At 39.3% G+C, this 24,821-nt stretch overlaps 1 protein-coding gene across 17 annotated transcripts in view; it reads right to left on the reverse strand.

Annotated features, from left to right (window-relative positions):
- TRIM2 (tripartite motif containing 2) overlaps positions 1-24,821 on the reverse strand; it is a 90,954-nt gene that overhangs the window by 24,998 nt on the left and 41,135 nt on the right. For 9 of the 17 annotated variants that reach the window (XM_027635742.1, XM_027635731.1, XM_027635730.1 and 6 more), the window contains 5 exons: positions 15,643-15,824; positions 13,263-13,500; positions 6,582-6,733; positions 5,752-5,932; positions 1,838-2,561 (listed from right to left, as the gene is read on the reverse strand). In XM_027635742.1, the coding sequence (XP_027491543.1) occupies positions 1,838-2,561; positions 5,752-5,932; positions 6,582-6,733; positions 13,263-13,500; positions 15,643-15,776 (1,429 nt within the window). In that variant the 5' untranslated portion in view covers positions 15,777-15,824. Of the gene's footprint in view, positions 1-1,837; positions 2,562-5,751; positions 5,933-6,581; positions 6,734-13,262; positions 13,501-14,910; positions 15,163-15,642; positions 15,825-20,320; positions 20,711-24,821 lie in introns of those variants that run through there. The other 8 variants (XM_027635735.1, XM_027635732.1, XM_027635743.1 and 5 more) reach the window with 4 other exon arrangements.

Below are 24,821 nucleotides of genomic sequence, written 5' to 3' on the forward strand. Positions count from 1 at the left end.
ACACAAAATGGAGTCCTGGACAGAGCAGCTGATGCCAACCATGTCTCTTAACCCTCCTTTGGAGGACATGGGAGAGATTTACCAGGGAAGGTGGAAGTGGCTGCCACTGTGAACATCCCTCACCTCTGCTCAGCATGGGTCTAAGGCACAAAAGCAGGGTAATGAAGAAGAGACTTCCCTCTCACTTTAGTGCTTCCTACCACTTGTAGAGGTAGCAAAAAACCACTGAGCAACAATTATTTTCTAGGTATCATAAGAACATCCTTGTTTTCATTTGTATAGAATAAGGATACGCTGCACAGATATTGCATGGACACACCCTTTAGAGATCGCATCTGTTTAAAAAAAATAGGTCGAGGATATAAATTACTGAGACAGAAAAAGAGGATGCAGGAAATGCTCTGTTGTCATAAATAATGAGTTACACAAATCTATGAATGTGAAGTCAATAACGTGACCTTAAAATGTCTGAAGAGAACCACATGCCACTTTAAAAGCCATGAATAGCACAGAATTGGCAGAAGATACAATGCACACTTCCCCATGAAGGAAATGTAGTAATGTTGTGTTAATGCTATCTCTTGCTAATACTAGCAGGACAACAATCTCCTACTAGGAGCTGATCAATTTACTTGTGCATAAAAGCCCATATATCAGTGCACATACCATAGCATACTCCATATACTTGGATGACCAGAGGAATATTACAGGGTGGTTCTCCAACACAGCTGTATGAGCTTCTGGCAGCCCCAATATAAGATTTATCTTGCCCAGTTTAAAATACAGACCCAGATTTGGCCAGGACCATCAGAAGAATTCAACAATGGGTTCAAAATAGAAATAGTTGTGTTGGAAAAGAGTGATAAACTTTACATTACCTCATCAACAAATGAACCAAACCTTAACTTTTCAAAGTGAGCTGAACCAAACAAAGTCTTAAATCTATGAACGAAATCCTTGTGAAAATGTCAGAAGTCTTACCTGTCTCAATAATTTTGCATATTGTGGAAGAGTATAAAACACTAGAGAATTACAGCTGCAATGGTTCGAGACCTTTCAGATGATGCATACATAAGCCCACAGAAGCCCAGAGGAACATCTCTGTCTATGTAGGGTCATTGTGTGAAATGAGTGGCTGAAAGTTGAATATGTAATAGGATGAAATATTACTCTCAGCTCAGATTTTCTAAAAAATAGCAATCCATATATCCCAAATGTCGGCACTCTGAGAGGTTTAATCGGGAAAAACTCTGAGACATGCATAGCTCTTGTTCTAATTATTTCATCTTCTTTTTTCGACTAGTGAAGAAAGGGAGGAGGTACAACTCAAAAATAAAGCACATGGTCATGACTGCATCCCAAGAGAAAAAAAAGGGCACTGCACTTTTTGGAAAATGTTGAAGACTTCTAGAGTTTGTAGTATATTGGAGAAAATAGCTAAAAAATAAATCTAACAAACAACACCACTACCAACTAAAGCCAAACCAGAACCATACCGCTATTTAGCCAGAAACTGCTCACTAGAAGCAAGGGATACAGAAGCAGAAATTACAATCTGAAATTACTTTAATCCATACCAAAAGCTTTGTATTAAGAATATTACCAGTTTTAAAATATCCCAAATCAAATGTATGCATTGCTAAATCCAAATCCCAATTAAATATTTGCTGCAAACATAATTCCAGAAGTACGGGCTTTCAAAATTTACAAAAGTCAAGAGGCCTAAAGATATCATCAGGTTGCCCTACTTACACCTTTAACTTCACGATAATTTAACTTTTTCATCCAGTTTCCCTAAACTATTTTTAAGTATGTCACAGGCAGCAAAATCACCTACCTACTCTGAAGATCAAATCATCTTCAATGGGATTCTCTTTTCTTTTGCCAGTGCTGTACATGCTTGCAGGTCTTTTCACAGCTTTCTGCTTCACATGACCACTGCCAGGAGATTTAACACGCCTCTTAACCCCTTCAGTGGTAGGAGACACATCTGCTGATCTGACCACTTTAAGTTTGAACGGGCTGCCCTTGATATGTTGATCATAAAGTCTCAGAGACAAAGTGAAGTCCCCTTCTTTCTGAACAGTATACAAAAATTCGTAAGTGCCATTTTTGTTGTCAAGTATTTCTCCATCCGCTACACTCCCATCAGGCGTGCTCAGTTCAGCAGTGAGGTAAGCATTCCCGGATTTACAGAGTTCCCCATCTTTGTCCTTGGTTGTGATGGTGACGGACATGGGCTGTCCTATCACTGTCTGCCTCAGTCCCTCGCCTGTGGCAACTGTTTCAGAGGCAACAGCATTGGTGGTTAAAATAGTACCCAGATTGTGAATGGACTTCTTCAGGCCTTCTGTTTCCACTATGAAGTCCAACTGATCATTTTCACGGGGCTGCAGTGGGAAGTCCCGCTCAGCCAGTTCATTCAGCTTGTCACTCATTTGCTTCTTCACCAGCAGCACTTCGGTTTCAGTGCCATGGTTGAGGGCTTGGGCTGTGAAGTTGCTGCAACTTTTAATGCTTTCTTGCCCTTCAAGTAAGGTATCCAGTTGTGTCTGGAGGACCTGTGTGCATTACCAAACACCAGATTAGCATCATGTTACAAAAACTGTCCTATGAAGATGTAGCATACTTTATATCTGCAGGCCTTTGTAGAACCCAAATTTATAATGCATTAATTTAGAGTTTAATTTGAACTTCTTAGAAAAAGTACCCAGTAATCCCCAACACATATTTAGAATATAATGCTGCAATACAAAAAATGTACCCTGGTTTGGGTCTTCAGGGCTTCAGAGATCCACTGTCACACTAGACTGAATTATTGCCCCACCTGTCTTGTCTTCTTTTTTTTTAAGAAAAAAACCCCAACAACAAATGTAACAGTTTGAACCCTGCTCCATCTAACTCTCAGCAGTCACAGTAAATGAAATAGTTATAGAAAATTGACCTGTGTGCACAGAGGCAGAGATATTTTGGATTCATCAGGCCCATTAATAAGACAGGCTGAAAGAAACTTCTTGAAACCATTTCTTCAGAGCCAAAGGAAACTGGGTTACTCCTCTATGGAGATGGACAAGAAGGCACTCTCAAGACCTGTATGTACATCCATCCTGAGGAAAAGTGTGACTCATGGACTAAATAAGTGAAGAAAGGAAAATTCTCCCCAGCAGAAGCAGGGAAGTTGGTTCCCTAGTTCCAGCAGGCTGGAAAGCAAAACATACAGAATGGGTTGTGGATATTGGAAAGAGCTGGATTGAGTAGCCTGAAATTTTGGTGGGCAGCAAGTAGTTACTCTATATTTAAGACTATGAAGGAGTTTCTTTTATAGGGTTAGTTCTGGTCCTTAGTCTAAAATCCTTAAAACAGTATTGACCTCAAAATTGTTAGGTGTGGGCTAGGAACAAGGTTAACCGTTTTTTTTTTAAACCATTCTTGCAATGATTTGGAAAAAGGATATCTGAATTATAACAACCTAGCAGAAAAATTCTTGACAGTCAGGAAAACATTCCAGTTGCCCCACACACTCTCCACTGATAAAATACTCAAACTAAAGTAATCAGTCACACACATGGTATGTTTTTCCTACAGAGAACAATGGCACAGACATTATCGTGGATTAGAGAAGTTATTTGGTTGACCATCAATGTAAAGGAAATATTTTTTAAACATTTCAATTGATTTTAAAGTAAACTTAGAGACTGGGTGTATTTATTGTTATGAAATACTTTTCCCTCGCTGAGACACACTATGTAATGATACTGCATGATAAGGGCACTTTTTCCTAAGTTTTACAAAGCTTTCAGCTTTTCATCCACTAGAGAAAATCCAAGATCATGTGTTATTGATATGGAAAACTGATAACAACACAAAATGTTTTGCAATCAAAACAGAATGAACAAATGTCAAGACTACACTGAAATTTCAAGTTATCTGTTTTTCTAGGCATCCATAAACCTCTCAGGATTCAATACAAGGCATTTCTAATCTGCTTTGTCTTTATTCAAGGACATAAGTAGTTAAAGAGAGTGCATAGCTAATAATTTTCCAATATGACAAAACCCCATATGCTTGGGATAAGAAATCACAAACTTATGAGAAAGACAACTTGCAGCTATGTTTTAAAACAGTATTTTCTCAAGATAGTTTTCTTTCATTACAAAGATGGAAAATATTAAATCTTAACATAAATACTATTTAAAATGTACTTTGAGTATTTTACACGAGGCCTCTTTCAGTCCATTGGAAACTGAACCGTCAACTTTCTTTCAGTAAGGTGCCAAACTTTCATTTTTCATTTTTGAAAAGTATGATCAGAATGATTGAAGATTTGGGTTTGAATTATTTTGTGGGACTACTATTCATTCAAAAGTAAAATCCAATTTCAACTGCTTTTTTTAAATACAAAGAGGGGAGATGCCTCTTTTACTACTTATGTGCAACTTTGCAAAAATTTGATTCTCTAATGTTCAAAATAGTTACTAAACTATTTTCAATCCCTTTCAGCAACAATAAGATAATTTAACATCATATTCTATCTAGTGTAAACTTTGTACACATCCAACGTGTATTTGTTTGCTAAGAAAGTACGTTTGTGTGATATCTTGAGTACATTTAGATGAACCTGGGATCTGAGTCCAAATTATTGATGCTAAAACTTCTCAGCTGCTGCTTAGCTCTGGAGATGACCAACTTCTGTGCCCCAGTTGTCTTGGGCTCCCTCTGTTTCTAAAAGTACGCATCTTGTGCACATGCTAGAATTCCTCCATTTTCACAGGTTTAGCAGTTCAAGACCATCCTAATGATCAAGCCTGTTCCAGATCCAGGAATGCAACATTCCTCCACTGGAATGCAACATTCCTCTCATCTGGAGATGATCAAGCTGCTCAGTAATGGCAGAGAGTGACCAAAGATGCCAATACTATCAGGCACTCTTGAAACTCCAGTTGTTGATATTATTTTCTTTTCAAGACTACTTTGAGGAAAGAAATTTTTCTTTTATATAAAACAGACAACTGATGCCCCGGAAGATAAGGACTAAATAATTTCATTTTCCTGATTCAGACTTAATAATCCTCAAAAAAACCCCTACCCACCAGGCTACAGGCTTCTTTTTGTAAAAATGTACAGGTTTCTGTTTTCCTCCTCTGCAGCTTAGTCTACAATACAGGCGGTAAACCCCAAAATTCAGTCATCCAGATAGGAAGTAAAAGTATGAATACAGCTCTGGAATCTATTGCTCTCGGCATTCCCCTGAGAAAGTGAGATGTCCCTCCAATCTTAATGTGTTCCAACTCATGACATCTAACATGCAATACATTACCAAGTACTGGAAAGGAAAGTAGTGCTTTGAAGTATAACAGGAAGTCCTACTCAGTTATTCAGGACAAATTGTTTGGCCTGTATCTTCATGGAGGGGTTCATACGAATGCAGCCCAAGAATTCAGACTTTCCTTTGGTATTCCCTTACTGTCATTTGCATATCAGCATGTTGGCTTTAAGTAGATGCCTGCTTAGTGTGTTGGCCATTTTAGATCCTCCTCACACACCGTTCACAAAGGGCTATCTGCCCAGGTAGGGTCTGTATTCCACTTATAAGGCTGAGCACCAAAAAGCGAGGTTCTGCAGCATCTGATTTCCCGAAAATGTTATTCTCTAGATCTCAGACACAATTTGTTGAAGTGGCATCCTGTATCATTTGTAAAAACTGGATGATTAAATTAACAGCTTTTCATTGAAACAAAACATGCATCTTACTTTGTGTTTAAGGCCATAATTCACTTCCAGTTCCATGAGCAGCACGCTCTTTCGCACATTTAAAGTCTTCTGGAGTTCATCAAAAGTGGAATGAATGTCATCTACAATGCTAGCCTTTTGGTTGGTTAACTGGTGTATGATTTCAGATATAAAATGAAGTGCTGAGTCGATCTCTGGAAGCCTGAGGGAGGAATTACATTACAAAGATTTCTGTTTCAAAAGTCATTAAACATTGGCCCTTGCCCTGGTATCTTTTAATGAAACTCTCTAATCAGCAGGCTGTCTTTAAACCCAGTCATTTCCCAGAAGTAAGTTCATTTCTTTTATAACCAGATAGTGGGTCTGGTCTCATAAAATAAGGGTAAGCCACAGCCCTCCCTTATGCAAATCTATTAGACTTTAGGACTACCAACAATGAAGCCTTGGATCCTCCATCCTTTATGCTACATGATATATACTCCAGAAGATATAACTAGATCTACCTCACTTTTTCATGGCTTTTTTAGCCTTTTTGGCATCATAGTGTTTGTACTAGTCTTTTCAGCACCCAGTATTATTTATTTAGCAATCATTAAATTCATAACTGGATCGTAGTTTTCTCCTTAACATTTTATGCCCCTTCTTTGGAGGACACTTGCATTTCTAATGGCCTCTGTTTTGCAAAGGACACATAGGAATCTTTTGCTCTTTTCTCTAACATCACACACTCAATGGATTTTTTTTTATGCTAGCCTCACTATGGCACCAGCACACTAAAACATCTACCCAAGTTAACACAGGAAGCCAGCGACAGAACTGAAAATGGAAAATAATCAGTGGAGTCTCCCTACCTTTTGTTGACAGCATCCAACTGGACTTGGAGGGAAGCCTTGTGTTGCTCCACCACATCCTTGAGTGGTACCGTGGGATGCTCTGCGTGTTCTCCCTCTGTGCACTCCCGGCACATGGCTGTCTCACAGGACTGGCAGTAAAACTCCATCACCTGGAAAAGTGCATAACTCTACGTTCAAACATGGCAGCAGTAACACAATTCAAAGCACATCTTACTGGGTCTTGAACTCATGTTATTATCCAACCTCTGAGACAAGGCTTCTCTTTTTTTAGACACTAATAATTTACTGCCTAAAAGATGGTTGTTATTCTTACGTATTTCATATTAAAATGCTAGTTTAAATGAATTTTATTCTATCAGAAGAGCAGCCTCTGAACAATGCTGGACTTCAGTGCTGGTCCTAACATCATCTTTATACTGTGTAAGAGTAAGTTTTGGTGTCTGTCTTAAGTACTCTGTGAAACAACTCAAATAAGCAGGGCATTCAAGTACCCTCACTAACTTGATCCTTAGTCTTCCCAGAGGTTCTGCCAAAGGAAGTGTAAACTTAGGCTGTTTTTTGTAACAGAACCTCTGGTGGAACATAAACTTGATGGGACTCACCAAACAGCATGTTTATTTGTTAGAGGAAAGCACCCTAAATGAACCAACCTCCTGCAGGGGAAAATCTCCATATCCCTTACTAATCCCTTAAAACCATCAAAACTTCATATCTGAGATTATAATAGGAATGCTGATCTACACTTGAAAGAGGAGATTGTTTGAACCTGTTATGTTCTCAGTAAGATGCTGTCTAGAGATAAAAATAGATCTTTACATGTAATATATACCCCAAATTCTGAATATATTCATTAAGGGAAAGAGAGAGAGAAATGCTGTGCCCAAAATCATAAGTTAGTCAAAATAATGCACATATATGCAAATACAGCATGAGACTTCCTTTTACAGCTAAGAAGTCCTTGGGCACAAAGCATTTTAGGCTTATTAAAAGGATACAAAGAAGCCTGTAGTATATGCTTCAAAGGAAGACCTTGGCAGCTCTTTTGCATTCAGAACGCAGCATCAGAATCTTGAATAATTTGGCTGGTGCTCTTCTAGCACTCAGACATCTCACACAAGAGGGTTGTGCTGGAGATGTTGGTTGACAGTGAGATGGTTGTGTAGAATCAGCTGTTTACAGGTGAGCAGAGGAAACTGTAACGGTACCATGCAAAGTAGCTGGCTGCTCCAAGGTATCTTGAGAATTAAGGAGGGGGAAGCAAGAACCATGATTTGCACGTGGCTATTAGCATTAATAGGGATTTGCCTCTGATAAGCTCCTTTCGGTCTTATTCCCATTCTTCCCTCTTATCTCAATTCACAAGATATGGGATTCACATGCAATGAGGGTTTAGTCATTTGTCGGCCATTTGTGTAAGCCCCTTCAGAGAAAAGTTAAAAGTTGCTCCAAATAACCCATGTAACATCAAATATATCAGCGGGGGGGGGAAAAAAAGTAGACCTTTTAAACAATTACAATCCTCATCAACACTACTCTAGTCACTGTGAATTTAGCAGTTACATGGTAATAGATCCCCCGAGGCCTGGTAGTTACTTTGGTAGGCACTATGATGTGATGTGTTCTTACAGTGCATAGAGGAAATTAGTTAAGCAGAGTTTAGGATTTAAATTCTTTTCAAAGGCTTCAAGAACTTGCAAGCAGAAACAACTAAAAGGAAGAATATTTTATTAGGAAACTCTGAAGTCTTTTTATACAGACAAAAAAATTTCATTTATTTTGAATGAGTGTCCAACTGTGTTCATCTTTATGCCTCCTCATAATATAATGCTTAGGCTCAGGATATTTTAACAAGCCCTTTATTTATTCAATATTTTTATCTTTGGATACAGTGATTAGAATAATTTAATATTTTTGTTTCCTACCGAACACCCTAAAATAAACATCATTATATTTGCAGCCACATATATCACGAAGAAAGTATTTCATTAGCATATTGAAGTTTAGCCCAAACAACCTTCTTCCTCTTTATTCATGCACCAGAGAAACACATGTGGTAATACAGTAACATGAATAGTAATAGCAAGCAGACCACAAAGACCTAATGTGTATGTCTGCACAGAAATAGTTGTCAAATTCAAAATGTTTTGAGAGACAGTTTTCATTTTCCACTAAAATTTTTTGATTGTGCCATAGCTGAAGGAGAAGGAAAACCTAATATTAATACAATTCAGGCTTCAGGTGTCTAGATAAGCTGATTTGCTAAGATTTTTTCTAGCATTTCTTAATCTGGTAAGACTAATGTCTAACTACAGACAGATATGTATTGCTGGCTTTTCATCTCTCCCCTCCATGCCCAACATGGGTATCACAGTTTGTGGCATCCCCAGAAAGCTTTTCATTATAACAGGTTTGCTTTACAAAATAACTCAAAAAATGACATTTGCCTGAATCTCTCCTTTCCAAATTGAAGAGAGCTCTTGGTCAGGATATACTGTGGCATCCAATACCAGCTTCAGCTGTATTTCCACTGAAGTTAATGAGAACATTCCCATCAGCTGTAAAGATATGTGATATAATACCCACTGGTTCTGAAATCCCATCCACTAACTCCCACCTTAAACCAGACCAGCATATTTCAGCACAGTGATGTAACTGGAGACCCATGCATATCTTCACTACAGTAATTAAACTGAATTTACAGAAACTTTAAAATTTGCATAATCAAGGATGCAAGTACTTCTGAATTAGATTACACAAAGTCAAGACACACTAATTCCAGCCCTTCAAAGTTCAGGTCTTGAGGAAAAGGCTCTCACCAATCACAAGCCCCACTTCTCTAAAATCACATTGCTCATCCTGTGCTTTCTATTTGTTTGAATTAAAAGAGCAGCCTAGAGAAAAAGGCTCTGTGCTTCCCACCTTCCTCATCTCACACACACATGCTTAATTCCTCTGTCCCGGGGCTAGCATGTATCTTAGCTTTTAGAAGAATATAAGTTTGAATCACCTGAGGGTACATTTGAGATATCTGATAAAATTTAGAATGTGGGGGTTTGCTCTGCCTAGTCATAGCTTTTGCCTTACCCATACTGTAAACTTGAAAACTTTAAGCAAATTTTTAGAATATTTTTGTAAGACTGTCATGACTTAAACAATATGCTTACATAGAAGTGAACCACCCAAACCCCTTGTATGACTTTCCAGTTCAGATATGATTGTATCGGTCACACTATTGCTTCCTACCTATATTAAACGTTCCCTGTGAGGCAGAACAAAATTTTGCCAGCAGTGAGCTCAGTTTATTATTTCTAATGCTCATTAAGATTCTAACCATGATATTCTGCATTTTTTATTTGGCCTCAATGACACACTGAATATTGAAGAGTACAGAATAGAACTAGATTACATTTTAATGGGATACACGAGTAAGTGACATGGTGGGAAGTACAGAGGTGATGAGAAAAAACAAAGGTTTAAAAGGTATGGTATGAAGTCAATTCATCAGAATATCAAGGATAGGTGCTTTTTTATTTTTCGAAGAGAAGCATACAGGTAGTAAGCAACCCTGCACAAGTTCAGGAAATGTTTTTTAAACAAAATCTTATGCCTGTCAAGTTGCCAAGCTATACTGTGATCTTCTGAGAAAAAGCTAGGCAGAGCTAAGGCATGTTCTCTTGCTATGAGCATTTAATTAATATTGTGTATCCTCTCTTCTTACACTCCATAGACAGAAAATACATTGCCCCTGTAAAAGCGTGGATCCTCAGCTCTGGGCTGGTTTTCACTTCAAATTCAAATAAAACCCAAGCATGGACTTTTCAGGATGGGTGACTACGAAGAGTCCACACCACACATTACACATGGAGCTAGAATTTCATAGCCTTCCCTGTCCTGGCTGCTGTAGTTGCCCCAAATGATCATGGATCAATGTTAGGATCCAGGATGCTTATACTCAACAAGAGCTGCACATGTTTAGCAGCTGAGAATAAAGCCAATCTTATTTTAATGTGTAGGTAGAAGGTAGAAATCTTCTGGTAGGTTCAAAAGTTCCACATGTGCCCTATTACCCTGACTTACAAGAACATACATTTGTGCTCTGTGTTGGGTCAATATGAGGAAGCATTTGTTTATACTTCAAGCACAAGAAACCATCTCTCATGTTAAGATACTACAAGCTAAGTTTCATTTTTCATAAGAACACACAGAACAAAGATTCCACAGTGGAGCATGAGAGGATGTGCACAGAAGGCACAGAACACACACATATGGAAAATATGAGTGACGGGAATAAGAGACCAACTGAAAAGGAAAATATCTAACCTACATGGCCTGAGGAAGGCTAAATTACAAGCAGGCAGGTAAGTTAATAAGAAAGTATCTGTGCATCAGTATCTATGTGTTTTTAATCAAAGAGGTTTAAATCCAGCATGGCTCAAATGACTGAAAAAACTTGTTTAAACAGAACCTTATTTCCAAGCTAATACGAAGAAAATCTGGTAATATTTAAAAGAAATATACTTCATGCAAATGGTAAAAATACAGTGGGTCTGACCCTACCCCAAGCAATATCTAAAAATTAATGGAGGGAGGATTCAATGCATAATGACTGCTGGTTCTATGAAGGCATTCTTCAGCTACCAGCTCAATCCTCTTTCACTTCCTAAATCCCCCTGAAAAGCTACTAGCAGCCAGGCATTTAGAATCACAGAATACTCTAAGTTGGAAGGGACCAACAAGGATCATTGAAGTCCAGCTCCTGGGCCTGCACAGGACAGCCCCAGGAATCACACCACATGCCTGACAGCATTGTTCAAACGCTTCTTGAATTCTGTCAGGCTTGGTGCTGTGACCCCTTCCCCAGGGAGCTTGTTCCAGTGCCCAACCACCCTCTGTGTGAAGAACCATTTCCTAATAGCTAACTTACTTGCCATGCAGTGCCCTCATGTTCTGTACCTATGAAGCCATCAAAATCCATTCCTCAGTGATGCCTAAGGTGCCCAGCACCTTGGCCTGTGCACCCTGCCCTTCAGCCAGACTCACCTGGCCAGCCTCAAGCAGCTCTCCCCAAAGCTTACCTCAGCTCCTCCCATCACAAGGACTAATGTGTGCCATTTAGCTTTTCATTTCCTAGTTCCACAAAACTTTAAATTGGAGTAATCCTCAGCCTATCCCCAACTCCTATCTCCCAGATACTTACTGAAGCGAGAAGATATTCCCATCACACACTATTAGCATCCTAAAAGGCATGCTGTGTTTCAAGGCAAGCCAAGTCAGTTTGGTTTAGAGGACTTACAAATCTCCCTTTCCCTAAGAAAGGAGTTCTCAAGAGGTATAAGGTGGCATATTTTTAACTGTAGGCAAACCATTTCTTTCTAAGTGCACCTTAAGAATAATCAGCTGATAATTTAAAATGCAAAACAAGTAATACCTTCATTTTGATTTTTCTTCTGCATTTCACAATCAGATGGCTCCTATCACAGTGGCTATGTCAAAAAAGAACTATGATTCACTTTAAAGAGAGGAAATAGAATGGAAATAAAAACTAGGAATTTATTAATCAGTAACCACTACACAAACACAGGTATAGTACACATTAAAAAAGTTACAGCAGTTATCCATTAACCAGAGTGTACAGCAAATCAGTTCTACAAGTCCACCTAATTCCCACAGGTCAGCAAAGGAGAGGAAACTGAGCTATTCCTCTGTTACAGTAATCATTTCCTATCAGCCGAATTATTCCTATACAATATACTGAGTATCAAATAAAACAGTCCCCAGAAAGTTGTCTTAAACTATTGGTATGTATTTCTTGACTTGCATAAGAGCACAGCAGTCAGTATGCAACACAGCATTGCTGAGCTTTGTAATGTGGTTTACTTACGTGTTTGCATAAGCCTAGCTATAAATCAGGAGCTCATATGCCTATCATGAAGTCACACAGGTTAACACTGAAAATTGTGAAGTAAGCAGAGTTAGAGCTGTTCTGGCACCAATCTGTGAACACTTACGCAGTTGGGGGTACTTGCCAATGAATTCCCTGATATGATTTGAGGATTTATGTGGGGACATGTTTGGTTAAAAGAGTGGGTGAAGGGAAAAAAAGGCAGCCTCAAAAGACTAATACGCAAGATGCACAAAACACTGCAGATAAATAGAAGCTCTCTGTTACTAGCCTGTGCTGACCCAAAGCATCCTCAGCTAGAGATCACTCTTATTTGGCTCCATGTTAATATGTTCACATACCTTTTGGTACTGCCTAAATGTGCAGGTGAGTTAAGCTTAAAAGTTCCCTGTCACATATTGTCTAAACAAACACACAGGTCCCCACAGCAATATTTGATGCTACAAGCAAGAGAGCTAGGGAAACCCAACCCAAAGAGGTAAAGGCACAAGGTTCAGTGCTTGCAGGACAACAATTGTTACCAAATGTGCTAAAAGACAGTATAATCCCAGATGACTGGTAGGATGCAATAATATCCTGACTACTCTAAGATGTTCCACTAAGAATAACTGTGTTAATTTGAAAAATCACTTGTCTTTTGTTGACATATCATAAAATCAAAGAATTAGTGTGATTCCACTTCCTCTGCTATCTTTTTAGAACAAAATATCCATGAAACCCAGACAAATCAGCACACATCAATACCCGTACATATCACAGGAGGTCGTCTCACTTACATTTCCATCATGATTGGGGCAGGAGAGTGGTTTGCCTGCAGCAACAGCAGTGACAGTCTCCAAGATGGAGGACTCCTCAATGCTGTTGTCCGGCGTTCGTTGCAGGACATCCATCAGGTTGGTAATAAAGAAGTTGTTCTGGAGTGCAGAAACCCCTTTCTCTGGCAGAATGGAGGTCTGGCGGCACACGGGGCAAGAAAGGGTTAAGCTATGGGCTGGAATGTAATTCTGTAAACACCTATGGGAAAGGGAGGTGGAAGGGGAGAGAAAGAAAAAGTATCATCAGAGAGGAAAAAGAACACTTCCTTCAGTTAAAGAACTAGTTTGAAATAGTGCTACCCCTAATTATAAACGGAAAGGTACATCTACAGGCTTCAGAAGTAAAAGTGGTTATGGGGAATATTTTTTTCCTCTAAACCTTTTTTCCTCTGCCACATGAAAAAAAGTTCAATAAACTGATATTATTCCAAGAGTTATATGCCTTTTTTAGAGATTTTTGTGCAGTTGATTCATGCTGCCAGACATCTACAGCATCCTGCTCACAGGACAGTAAAAATTATGAACAATCAGATAAAGTTTGACAGACATGAAGTTGCCTCAAGTATTTGAGCCTGTGTCATTAACTGTCTAACCAGTGCTTGATCCTTGTCTTTTCAACAGAATCTCCTTTATTAACTTGTATTTGTGGGTATAGTATTTCAGAGGTAAAACACGGTCCCAATGAAACCAAGGGACATTTTTTCATTTATTTCAATTAGGAAAGTTATTTGGCAGCTAGCCAGAACCAACAGAGCTTTCTTTACTACATAGGGAAGTACATCCTAGGTTATCACTGTTTATGTTAAGAGGAGTTTTGGAGGAGATTTTTGTTTGTGTTCAACTGGGGGGAGGTGGGACTGGTGTTGGGATTTTTTTGAAAAAATAAATTTCACAGAATATAAATCTGACACAAAAGTTCTGTGATCGACAGTATGCAGCAGATTGGCCTAGGTGACAGTTAATGCCACTTTGGGCCTTGAAAATGAACTTAACACCTGCTGGGCACGCAACATATAGTTGCAATATACTCTATTCAGTATAGTCCTATAAGCAGAGGAAGCTTTGCAGAATGCAGTTCTCAAGGGAAGCAGTGCTACACAAAATTTCTCATGAGATGCCAACTGAGAGAGTGTGACCTCACACAGCTCCACAGCTCTTCTCCATTTCCAAGGACTTCAGTTGCACTACTCTTCATCTTCCTTGGCAGCTCTCCTCCTGACCCCCTGGTAAAGGCTCTCGGAAAGGAGAGCTTAGGCTTTGCACCTCAGCAGTACACTGGAAGAGTTCTTCCAGCCTCTCTCCATAACTAGATCAACATAAGAGGATTACGGTGAAAACCAGAAGCTGACTTTAGGTTTCACACATGAACTGAAGTCATGAAACTTAACACATGATGGTGAAAATCTTGTCTCCAATAACTTCAGCAAGGGTTTCACTGCTGCCTTCTGTAATGCCAGGATATACTACTCTTCTATAAAAGATCAGTTCATCTGACACACTCAGATATCCACAGTTTTTCTTGCACCCTGTGCAAAGTTAGATATTCACACTACAATTCTAACTAAGAGGTGAAAATCTCCTAAATTAAATAAGTGTTCACACCACACACCATTTATTAAAATTCTCCTGCCATTCAATATATAATCCACAGAGTTGTATCTCATCATCAGATAAAGAACTCTAACCACTAATTCTTCAGGATAACTTTTCTGCAGATGCTGTATTTTCCCCACCATTTGATGGATAATACAACACTGAAGCATCATTATGTATATTCAGTTCATTCAGCTGAACTCAGTAAAAGGCAGGTTGCTGTTTTATCACATCTCTTTTCATAGTTTTTCCACTTCAGTCAACCAAGCTGCAGAATAATGAAGGCATTTAATCATAGGTTATTAATAATGTATATATCATGTCTAAGGCTTGGACATTAAAGGATCGGATAATTATTTCTTGGCTTAGTAAATCAACAAAGAACGTTCTTTATTGTTTCCAATTATAAGCTAATCGGGATAAATATGAGACCATTAACTTGAGGTCCAAATTCTGGCTGTCATCACCTTTCACATTGTTGTAACTGTATTCATTAGTTTAATTAGATTTACTTTTTGTTTACTCTTGCATAAAAGGAATGTATTCCAAATATTTCACTGCTGTCTCTTCTTCCTGCCTGACACAAATTTCTTTTCCTACAGCCCTGCCTCTCCAGCCTTCCCAGACTTTATCATGCCTTAACATGTCCTTTACAAGTAAAGAGAAAAGTCTCCCTCCACTAAAGGATGCCTTGTTCCATGCTTGGCACACAACACAAATACTGACACCACATGAGGAAAGGACTTACCTCTCACAGAAAGTATGCAGGCAGGGAAGTACTTTGGGGTTCTTGTAGCGGTCCAGGCATATGCTGCAAATCAGAAACTGCTTGTCAATCTGACGGACCACAGGACTTGGGATGTTGGAGCCTTCACTGGCCATCCTAGACCACTGACATATGGGTCCTGTTCCCTTCTACCCTGCACACTGCTGGATCAGGGTGGGGAAAAGAAGAGAAGAAGAAAAATGGCTTATAAACTCCATGAAATAAAAAAATCAATTACTGATTCACTTATGTTTCGTCCTTATGCAGGAATTCATATTTCCATATAAAACCAAAACAGTGAAGAATTAAACTTCTAAAATGGTTTATCACTGATAAGAGCCTGGGAAACAGTCCGCCAAGTCTACACCACCTCAGTGTGAGAAGAAATAGTGAAAGGCATGCTGCCTCTGGACTGAGAGAGTTACAGGGATATCTGGTTTTAAAGAAATCCCACAATAAAAATGTTCTTGGACCAGTAGGCTCAGTCAGTGCTAACAAACATCGGATTTCTTACATCTACAGTACTGCTGGAAAAATGCTTAAACTGGAACTGCACCAGCCAGTCAAATGGCTGCATCACAGTTTGAAAATGGTTCACCTAACAATTTTTTTTTCACTTATCAGTGCTGGTATTGCCAAAAATATGGTCGATTTGGACTCCAAGAAGCCCCCAAGAAGGAAGCTCCAGAACCAGCCAGCCCCTGGGAAGGGAATGTTCAAATTCTGCATCAGCAACAAGGGTGAGATAGGTGAAATGAAAATCTTCACGATAAAAGAAACAAAACAAAGAAGAGGCAACTGATAGCTGCTGAGATTCGGCAAAGTTAGGGGGAATGATACATGAAGCACATCCAAATTATAAATGCAAGAAAAATGGCATTATAGGCAGAAGTTGTAGTAAGAATCACATTTCTAGGACTAAAGACTCTTCATAACCTGGCATAAAAAGCATGATATAAAAGGGTAAGAAAGAAGTCTAGTGACTGACAGAATTAAAACTGCAGGCTTGGAACACCTTCTGTCCTGGCACAAGGCACCAGAGAGAAAAACTTAATTTCTTTTCAGCTGGAGGTACAGATTATAGCCAACAGAATTAATACATGGAAAGAGAAGACAGGAGGAAAAGGAAGGAAACACCCTTAGAGAACTGCCTGCTAAAATAATTTAGGAAAACCTGGCATGCAGAGGCCCTGGCAGGGTGGCCCAGCTAGAACTCCTCTCCATCAGCGTTTCCAGTAGTCTGGAGTGCTGGGAGGCACAGGCTCGCTCCCCGGGGAGCTGATCGCAGCGACTCTGTCACAGCACCGAGTTCTGACAGTCCTCCCGCACCCCCAGCTGACAGGGGCTCCTCTTCTCTGTGAGCAGCAAGCCCAGCTGGACTTCTTCACTTCAGGTACACTCCTAAAGGGTCTGACTTCTTCCCTAAATAATTTCTACCATTTTTAGCCACCCATTTCAGGCAATTTGAGATCTAGCTTGAGGGCAGTTCAGGCTTTCCAAGACAGAAATAATAAGCCCTCTGCCTCTGTGCTGATCACACTCATTCAAAGGTCACTCAATTCCACAACTATTTGCATGACCTGGGTAGCATTTTATCATCAGTGTTACATCAGATCTTCTTCCTATGCTTGAATGCATGGCACACTAATCTGTCAGACCTGAGCCATGCTGAGCTGTGTATTTAGCCATACTGGTATGGTTTATTTACTACATTGAGCAAGTAGCTATTTCTAGCATAATAACAGTGATTATGGATCATGCTATACTGATTTTCCTGATAACAGGTTCCTGGGTCATTGCTTCTATGCTAGCAAATACAGCAGCATAAAGTTACTCACAACCCAACAGTGGTAACTGACTTTTAATTCAATGGAATTAAATTCCACTGAATTCCAGGGCCTTTCCTTTCCTTTTTTTCCCAATAAAGGGGAAACTGCAATGGTAAAAATTTTTTTAATATTCATAAAATATGAGTTCATGACCCAAAAATGCATGATTTCAGGATTGATAATATTTTCATGTCTTTTTTAATAATTTTTAATAATTTTTTAAATTTCTTTCCCCATAGTAAGGTAAAATGTGAATAAACCCAAATTAATTTTTCCTATTTAAATGTCATAAATTGCACACAATAATCCTTAGGAGATCAATTAAGAAACCATGTTACAAGCTTGTGTTAAAGATGATTTTACAAGGCATGGAACCAAAATATATAGCTTTTACAAAACAGAGTAGAAAGAGCAGACAATCAAATACACATTAACATATTCATACACTTGGCAGCATAACATGCAGAACATCAGTGATGTGTTTCAAAAGAAAATTCATTTCACCACTGACACAGCTGTGTTTGCCTCCCACTTTCCCTCCCCAAATGTTAGGGGCAGCAACCCATACAAAACAGGGAAGATAATCAGAAGCAGGATGACTTCTTATCACAAGTACAATTTCCAAATTGGACTCACAAATGGTATAATTTTTTTGTTATAGACTGAACACAGACTACTGGGAAAAAAACTGTACTTAAGATATGAAAGAATAGGTGTCTGGTGAATGCTGCCTGTCATTTAACAGAAGAAAGATCTCTAGCAACCAAGTATTTTTACTTATCAAGTAGAGCTATACCAGAAAATAGCAGTTACACAAGAAAAATTTCTGCTGCCTGAAAATATTAACATTGACTTAATCTGATCTTCATCTTAGTTTTTTTTACATTCCCCCAATCTCACTGCAAGATCAAGTAATTCTTAGCTCATGCCAGCCACTTTATTTTTCAAATGTTCATGCTTTAAGCTTTGTCAATGAAAGAAATCATTAAAGACTCAGAAATAAAGCGCTTTTAATATTCTGTGTTTTGTCTGAAACGCATGAGGCCATGATTGTCATTTATTCACTTTGCTCACATAAATCAGGTTTAAAACATACACCTGGAAATAGAATTTCATCAGTACATTAGTGGTTTTGGCCATTACCTGGTACAACTTCTTAAGTGGTTCATTTAAAAAAAATTTTTGAGTATGGGATTTGCAGGATTCTGCAGCTTCTCTGAGCCAACTCCACCTTTGATGCAATTTTGATGTAGTTATGAGAAGGATGATTTTGCATATTCACTCAATGAAAGTAACTGTACAATCAGACTATTTGAGGAAAAGCTGAACATTTTGGACAATGCCTTTGAATTTCAACACAGTATTTTTTCTGATTTACTGCTATGCTTGCAGCAGTTCGTCAAAACAGCAGCCTAAGTTTCAAATGTATTAGCAGTGGGGGATTTTGCAAAGAAACACTAGTTTTACAAGCAAAATGTTCTTTTTTCTAGTAGCATCTTCTGAGCTGAGAAACTGATGCTTTTCAGAGGTTCATAATGTCTCAAAGCTAATAAAGAGTAGCTGAAGCACGAGCTTTGAAAATAAGTGTATCAGTTCTCAATATAGTTACACTTCATAATTTAAACATGTAAAGCCAAAGGTTTATAAAATGTTGCACCAAAAATGATATAACCTCCCACCCATTTATCTATAAGACACACACACCCAGTTCAGGTTTGCTAAATCAAGTGCAGGAAATGTACCCCTTTGTCATTCCTCTGAGGTTCAAGGATTGCTATCTTCCCAGCCACCCCAAAAATAACATTATTCTTTTTCCTTCTCTTTGGAGATATGACTATCATTTTTCATTCAAAATACACTATACAGCAAAGAAAGGAGAACACAATGGCTCTCTAGGCTGGTGGAAATCCTTGCCCCGCTATGCATGCATGCTTTCAGGGTGCGGCCCCACCCATATGAAAGGAACTTCCTCTAGTATTAGAAAAGGGTGAAAAGAAAAAACACAAATAACAGTTCCAGAATAGTTGTTTTAGGTAGGTAGAAACATATAATAATGAAAGTGCACCCTTCCTACAGGTATCTTCAAATGAGCTCTGGAATTCCTGAACAGTTATCAAATCCTGTATTAGTTTCCGTGGCCTGGCCAACAAAAAGACATTGGGGAAACTTATAATTGTTCGGTTCTCAGGATTTTATTCTGAAAGAGTAGAATTCTGTGTTGCTGATACACTGCTATCACTGAAATCCACCCAGCCAGAGGTGCAACTAGCCTGAAAGTACAGCCTGAGGAGAACAAATTGCTTGCAGCTTGTTCATCCTTTTCTTATCAATGGTGTTCACAACCCAGAGGGTCTATTCATGTATTATGAATGAATAGGTTTCCAATAGCAACGTTTCCAAAGGAACAGTTAGGCCTCGAGAGCCGTAAGAAAGGGTGGGGAACCTCAATAATGTTGCTTCAAGGACTGGGAGAGCTAGAGCTTAAAAGTCCTTAAAACAGATAGATCACCTGTCCACAGTCTTTAGGAATAAACAGATTCAAGCCATTTCTAGCAGCAGCCCCAAAATTAGCCAATACCGAACACACTGAACAAATTAATAATCATAACCACCACACAGTCCACTTGTGTAAAAGGCTTGATAAGCTAAATTTGCATTCCTCTCTCTCCCACTCTTGCAATCAGCTTAGTGCCTTGTTTAAAACACAGCAACCCTCTTCATTCTTACAGCATGCAGAAGTGCAGTGAACGATCAGGGGCCAAAACAGAAGGAACAACCCAGCAGCAACCACCAGGAATAATACTGAGCAAACTTGAGCATTTCAGACCTACCCATCTTTGTAGAAAAATAGCTTAATCAGTGCAGTGCTGAGGATAAAATCCTTGCAGGGACGGAGCTGCAGTTCCGCAGTAATCCAAACGAACAAACCATCATCTGTTAATATTTCAAGCCTCACGCGTAAAACTGTTTAAGAATCCCTATCACAGCATAGTCATTATTAGATGCACAACAGATTTTGTGCTCTAAGGAATGACGCTCCATTCCACGAAGAGGACAGGTGGAAAGAAAAATGGAAGAATAAGAGGAGGCCCAGTGAAGTCGTCATGAATTTTTTTTTCCCTGGGGTCATTTACAAGTGGGAGACCCCTTCAGGATTCAAACCAATCAATCTTTATTTAGCACATCTTTTTCTCACTCAGCCTGTGTAGAAAGACTGCAGCAAATGGTGCAAGGGATTGTGGGATGGGGATGCAGCAGAGAGCTGCAACCAGATTCGCTGGGTTATTTTTTTTTCCTCCCTACTCAGCAATCAGCTGTTCCGAGACTCCGCGCAGGGCCATTGAATTTGGTCACCAGAATGTTATTACAGGATTAGCAGGCGGAGACAGCTACCACTGTGCATCTGGCATGTCAATGCAGCTAAGAAATACATATGCAAATATTACTCACAAATCGGAAAAAGGATTTAACTCTGAAGGGGAGAGTAAAGATTACATAACATCCATTACCAGGGGAGCCATCACAGATGAAACGAAAGCACTTTCGTTTATAAAGAAGATAAAGCTTAATACTTAATTATTCCACCCTGATTTTTCCAGATTCAGAGTATTTCTTGGAATGTAATTCTTCCCCGCTCCAACTTTCAGCAGCAACAAAAGACCCCACAAACGCTCTTTGTCTCCCCAGATGTTTAAAGCAGAAGCAAAGAGCCTCTTCAGAAAGCTGTGCTACTGACACACAAACCAGCAGCAGCTTCTTCCACTACAGAGCCACATATTTGACCTGACTCAGACTCAAGTCAAATATTCAAGTCAGCAATTAGTAAACTCATATTCAAGGAATGTGAGAATCAAAGCTAACACTGTTCAACCTTTCTACAAACATTAATAAAAAGGTATATTCTCACAGTCAATATATTTGCTTGCTTAAATTTTTCTTAAAATCACGGATCAACTCTGATTTTACTAGGCTGTTACCAAAGGAATCAAATAGAAATTTGGTCCCTGCTATTTTTCAGCTATGCAGAGAAGGTTGTTAAAAAGCTGCTTGTGAATACACAGACACTACTGAAGTAAAGCAACACAGAATTAGCTTTGTCTTCCAGTATAACAGCTGGTGGGTTTTGCAGACAAGGTAGTATTTGCATCTCTAAATACAGTGTATCTTTTCTTTTGAAAAAAACAAATCATATGCAAGTATTTCAGCTAACTGAGGCTAACAAAGCTTCCCACAAATAAAAGGACACAAAGCTCCATTTGCATCAAGAAGAAAACATGTGCAGCCTAAATACTGTCTGTGCTATCCTGACTTAATTAGGGCAGATATAGTTGAGAAGTTTTAAATGTTGCCATAAGATATTTAAGCACAGTTTCCAGAATATAATATTTATTCCATTCTTGAATTGATGAGGTAAATAGTATTAATAATCATTTAGCATGACTGAAATGTAATCTAAATTCCTGTTAAAAATTCAAATTCTGCGTACATTCTTTACTTTCCACTTGGTGATCATTTAGCCAGATTGGTTTTATGCAACAGACAGATCCAGCCTGGTTTCCCTGGACAATGCCCACAGGATGAAAGCATGTTGTAATCCAGTTTATAACCTGAAATGAAACATCAGGCAGCGTGTGTACATGTGTTAATATTTGGGGTGCTTGTGCCAAAATACGGCTCCTCTGATTCCCTTAACATGTGCTAAACTTGCTCAAAGAGAGAGAACAAGGTATGTTTCATTTTAGCTCCAACATTCAGGAGCAGCAAGCATCTGCACAGCAGGATTCACAGTTTAAAAAAGGCCAGAGATTTCAGGCATGTTTTTAGAGAGGTGGTTTTTTATGTTTAGTTGGAGTTTGTTTTCTTTTTAAACTCTCTAGAGAATCCCTATTGCGAAGACCAAGCAACATATTTCACTCCCACAACAAGGAGATCCTAGGAGTGGGTTTTTTCCAACACTGGAACAAAAACACACTTAAAACAAAAATCAAGAGAGAAAATTCAAGAGTGGCATCCCCAAAACCGAAGCGGAAGACTCTACAACAAAAGCATGCAGATATCACTTAGCTGCTTGCTTTCCCTGGCTCATTTCACACATCAAATTTACGTACACTAACCCAAAATGACAAGTATTACTCAAATTACTATTTCCATATGTGGTCAGTAGTAAGGACTACACAGGTCTCAAAACAGAACTGATCCTATAACATACCTCATGGTCAGAGGAGATTGCAGGAGTCACAGCTGCAGCCACTCTCACAGGGATCTACACCTCCAAATGTGAGATTGCTTCAAAGTGCTGTTCTCTTATAATTAACTCTGAGAATTGCCTGCTGACAATGAGCTGATACTCCACAAATAATCCTACTTCTTCAACAAAACAAAAACATGCTTGGAAAATGACAAGGAAAATGAGACAAAATGCATAACATTTCTCCTGAGATTTTTCTTGTTACATGTTGATATGTGGGTTTCTTCTCCCTAGTGAAGAGGAAATGGATTCACAGCTCAGTGAACAATCTTGCACTTTACCCCCATAGCCGTTACAACCAGACTCTTTCGGATAGGTTTATTGTATGTGTATGTCTTTTGTGTTGGGAGATGGGAGTGGGGGTGGTCATTATGTACTTGGTTTTGGTTGTTGTTGGTTTTTTTGTTGTTTGATTTTTTTTTTAAAAAAAGGCTACTTTCCCTCATAAATTTGCTGCATTCATCGTTGCTGCTGACTTATCTGTGTCACTGCTGACTAGTGAGGTAAGTTCTGGAGAAAATAGTACATAGTACATGCCATTTTCATAGTGCCATGAAAGAGTGATCTAGCTTCTGTTGTCATCCCCTGTAAATGTCCAAGTTTTTGAATAATTTATTCTTTTCCTTGTTCAAAACACAACCTGATTCATATTCTTAGTGGAGCCCATAAATAGTAAGCTACCAAAAAACCTCACAGTTTTATTTACAGTTCATAGGTAGATATTGATATGACCTTCCCTAAATAAGTCATCCAATCACTCCAAGTTAAGATTAATGGTCTGCACTAAACTCTGTACTACAGATTCACTGAAGGGAGAGTAGTCTAACTCAGCCTGCTGTATAAAAGAGATTTTAATGTCAGCAGAAAAAAAATTATTTGGTTAGCTCCAACTAAATGACCAGCTAATACAGTCCTGGCAATTAAGTCTGACTGAAAAGTCAGAGGTGGGAGAGACCAGAAATCAATTACCCAAAGCCAACATGCTGGAAATGAGGATTAGTTTAGGAACACAAATACAGGAGAGGATGGGCTTTTACAGCCATCGCCCATCCTTAATTTGACCCTGGTGCCAGAAAAGCAAGTGGGGTGAAACAGCTAAGCTCTGTCATTGTAGGACCATGCCCATACCAGGAACCAGGGGGCCTTAGTCATCTTCATGAACTAGTGGCCTTTACCTTTCCCTAGCGTAGCAGTGCATCCACGCAGATCCAGCAACCTCCAGCCCTCACTCCACATTCTCCAATAGTCCAGTCTGTAGCTTTTATTAGCTGGGAAGAGCCAAAGCTTCCTCCCACTGTGGGTTTGTAGCTACAGGGCACATCTGCCGCAAAAGGAGCCTTGCTAGGTCCTGGTTCCTCTCCACCAGCCACAGCCTCGAGCTGTGGTCACTCCCCCATCTTGTGATCCAGTGGAGCAGATGCTTTTTCCCAAAGCTTGTGATCCAACACATGGCTTTGTCATAGCCTGGGAGGCAAAGAACTTGAAAGGTTTGCCTGGGATGTCACGCTGGGCTGCTGGAAACCTTCCCACCACCCCCAGCACCCATCCTCCTATGCCTTTGCCACCTTCTTCTATTTCCTTCCACTTTCTGCTTACACCTACTTTAGCTTGCCAAGGTTGAAGTTGTTGTAGCACAATTGCAGCCCAGCTGGGACAGCCTGGCCTCCCTGCTCAGCCAGCCTAAGCTTGGCTGATGTGACTGTGCTTCCTGCCTCTCTCCACCACTGAAGTTGCAAGTCAGGCAGCACCAGACACAAACTGCTTCTCTATCCTCCATGTTATTCTTTCTCTTTCCCCTTTTGGATATTTGCCATTGAGGTGGCACTGTGGTCATCAGAAATAAGCTCTGCACTCTGCCATTCCTTCTGCATGGCAATGGGCTCACCTTCAGTACCACTGTCAGATGCAAATGTGATGAATTAAGTTCCTTTTAAAAGCTTTCAGCTTCTAAAGGCACAGGAATAACAGGAATAGAAACACTGCTATAAATTAAAGCCTTGCTTAATAGCTTTACATGTTTAATGATTTGTTCCTTTTTCCTCCTTCCTTTCCTCAGTCTGTAATCAAAGCTTTTAAGAGGGTGA

This window comes from Corapipo altera, unplaced genomic scaffold (genome assembly GCF_003945725.1).
Source record: "Corapipo altera isolate COAL_440 unplaced genomic scaffold, ASM394572v1 22b, whole genome shotgun sequence".
Classification (NCBI taxonomy): Eukaryota; Metazoa; Chordata; class Aves; order Passeriformes; family Pipridae; genus Corapipo; species Corapipo altera.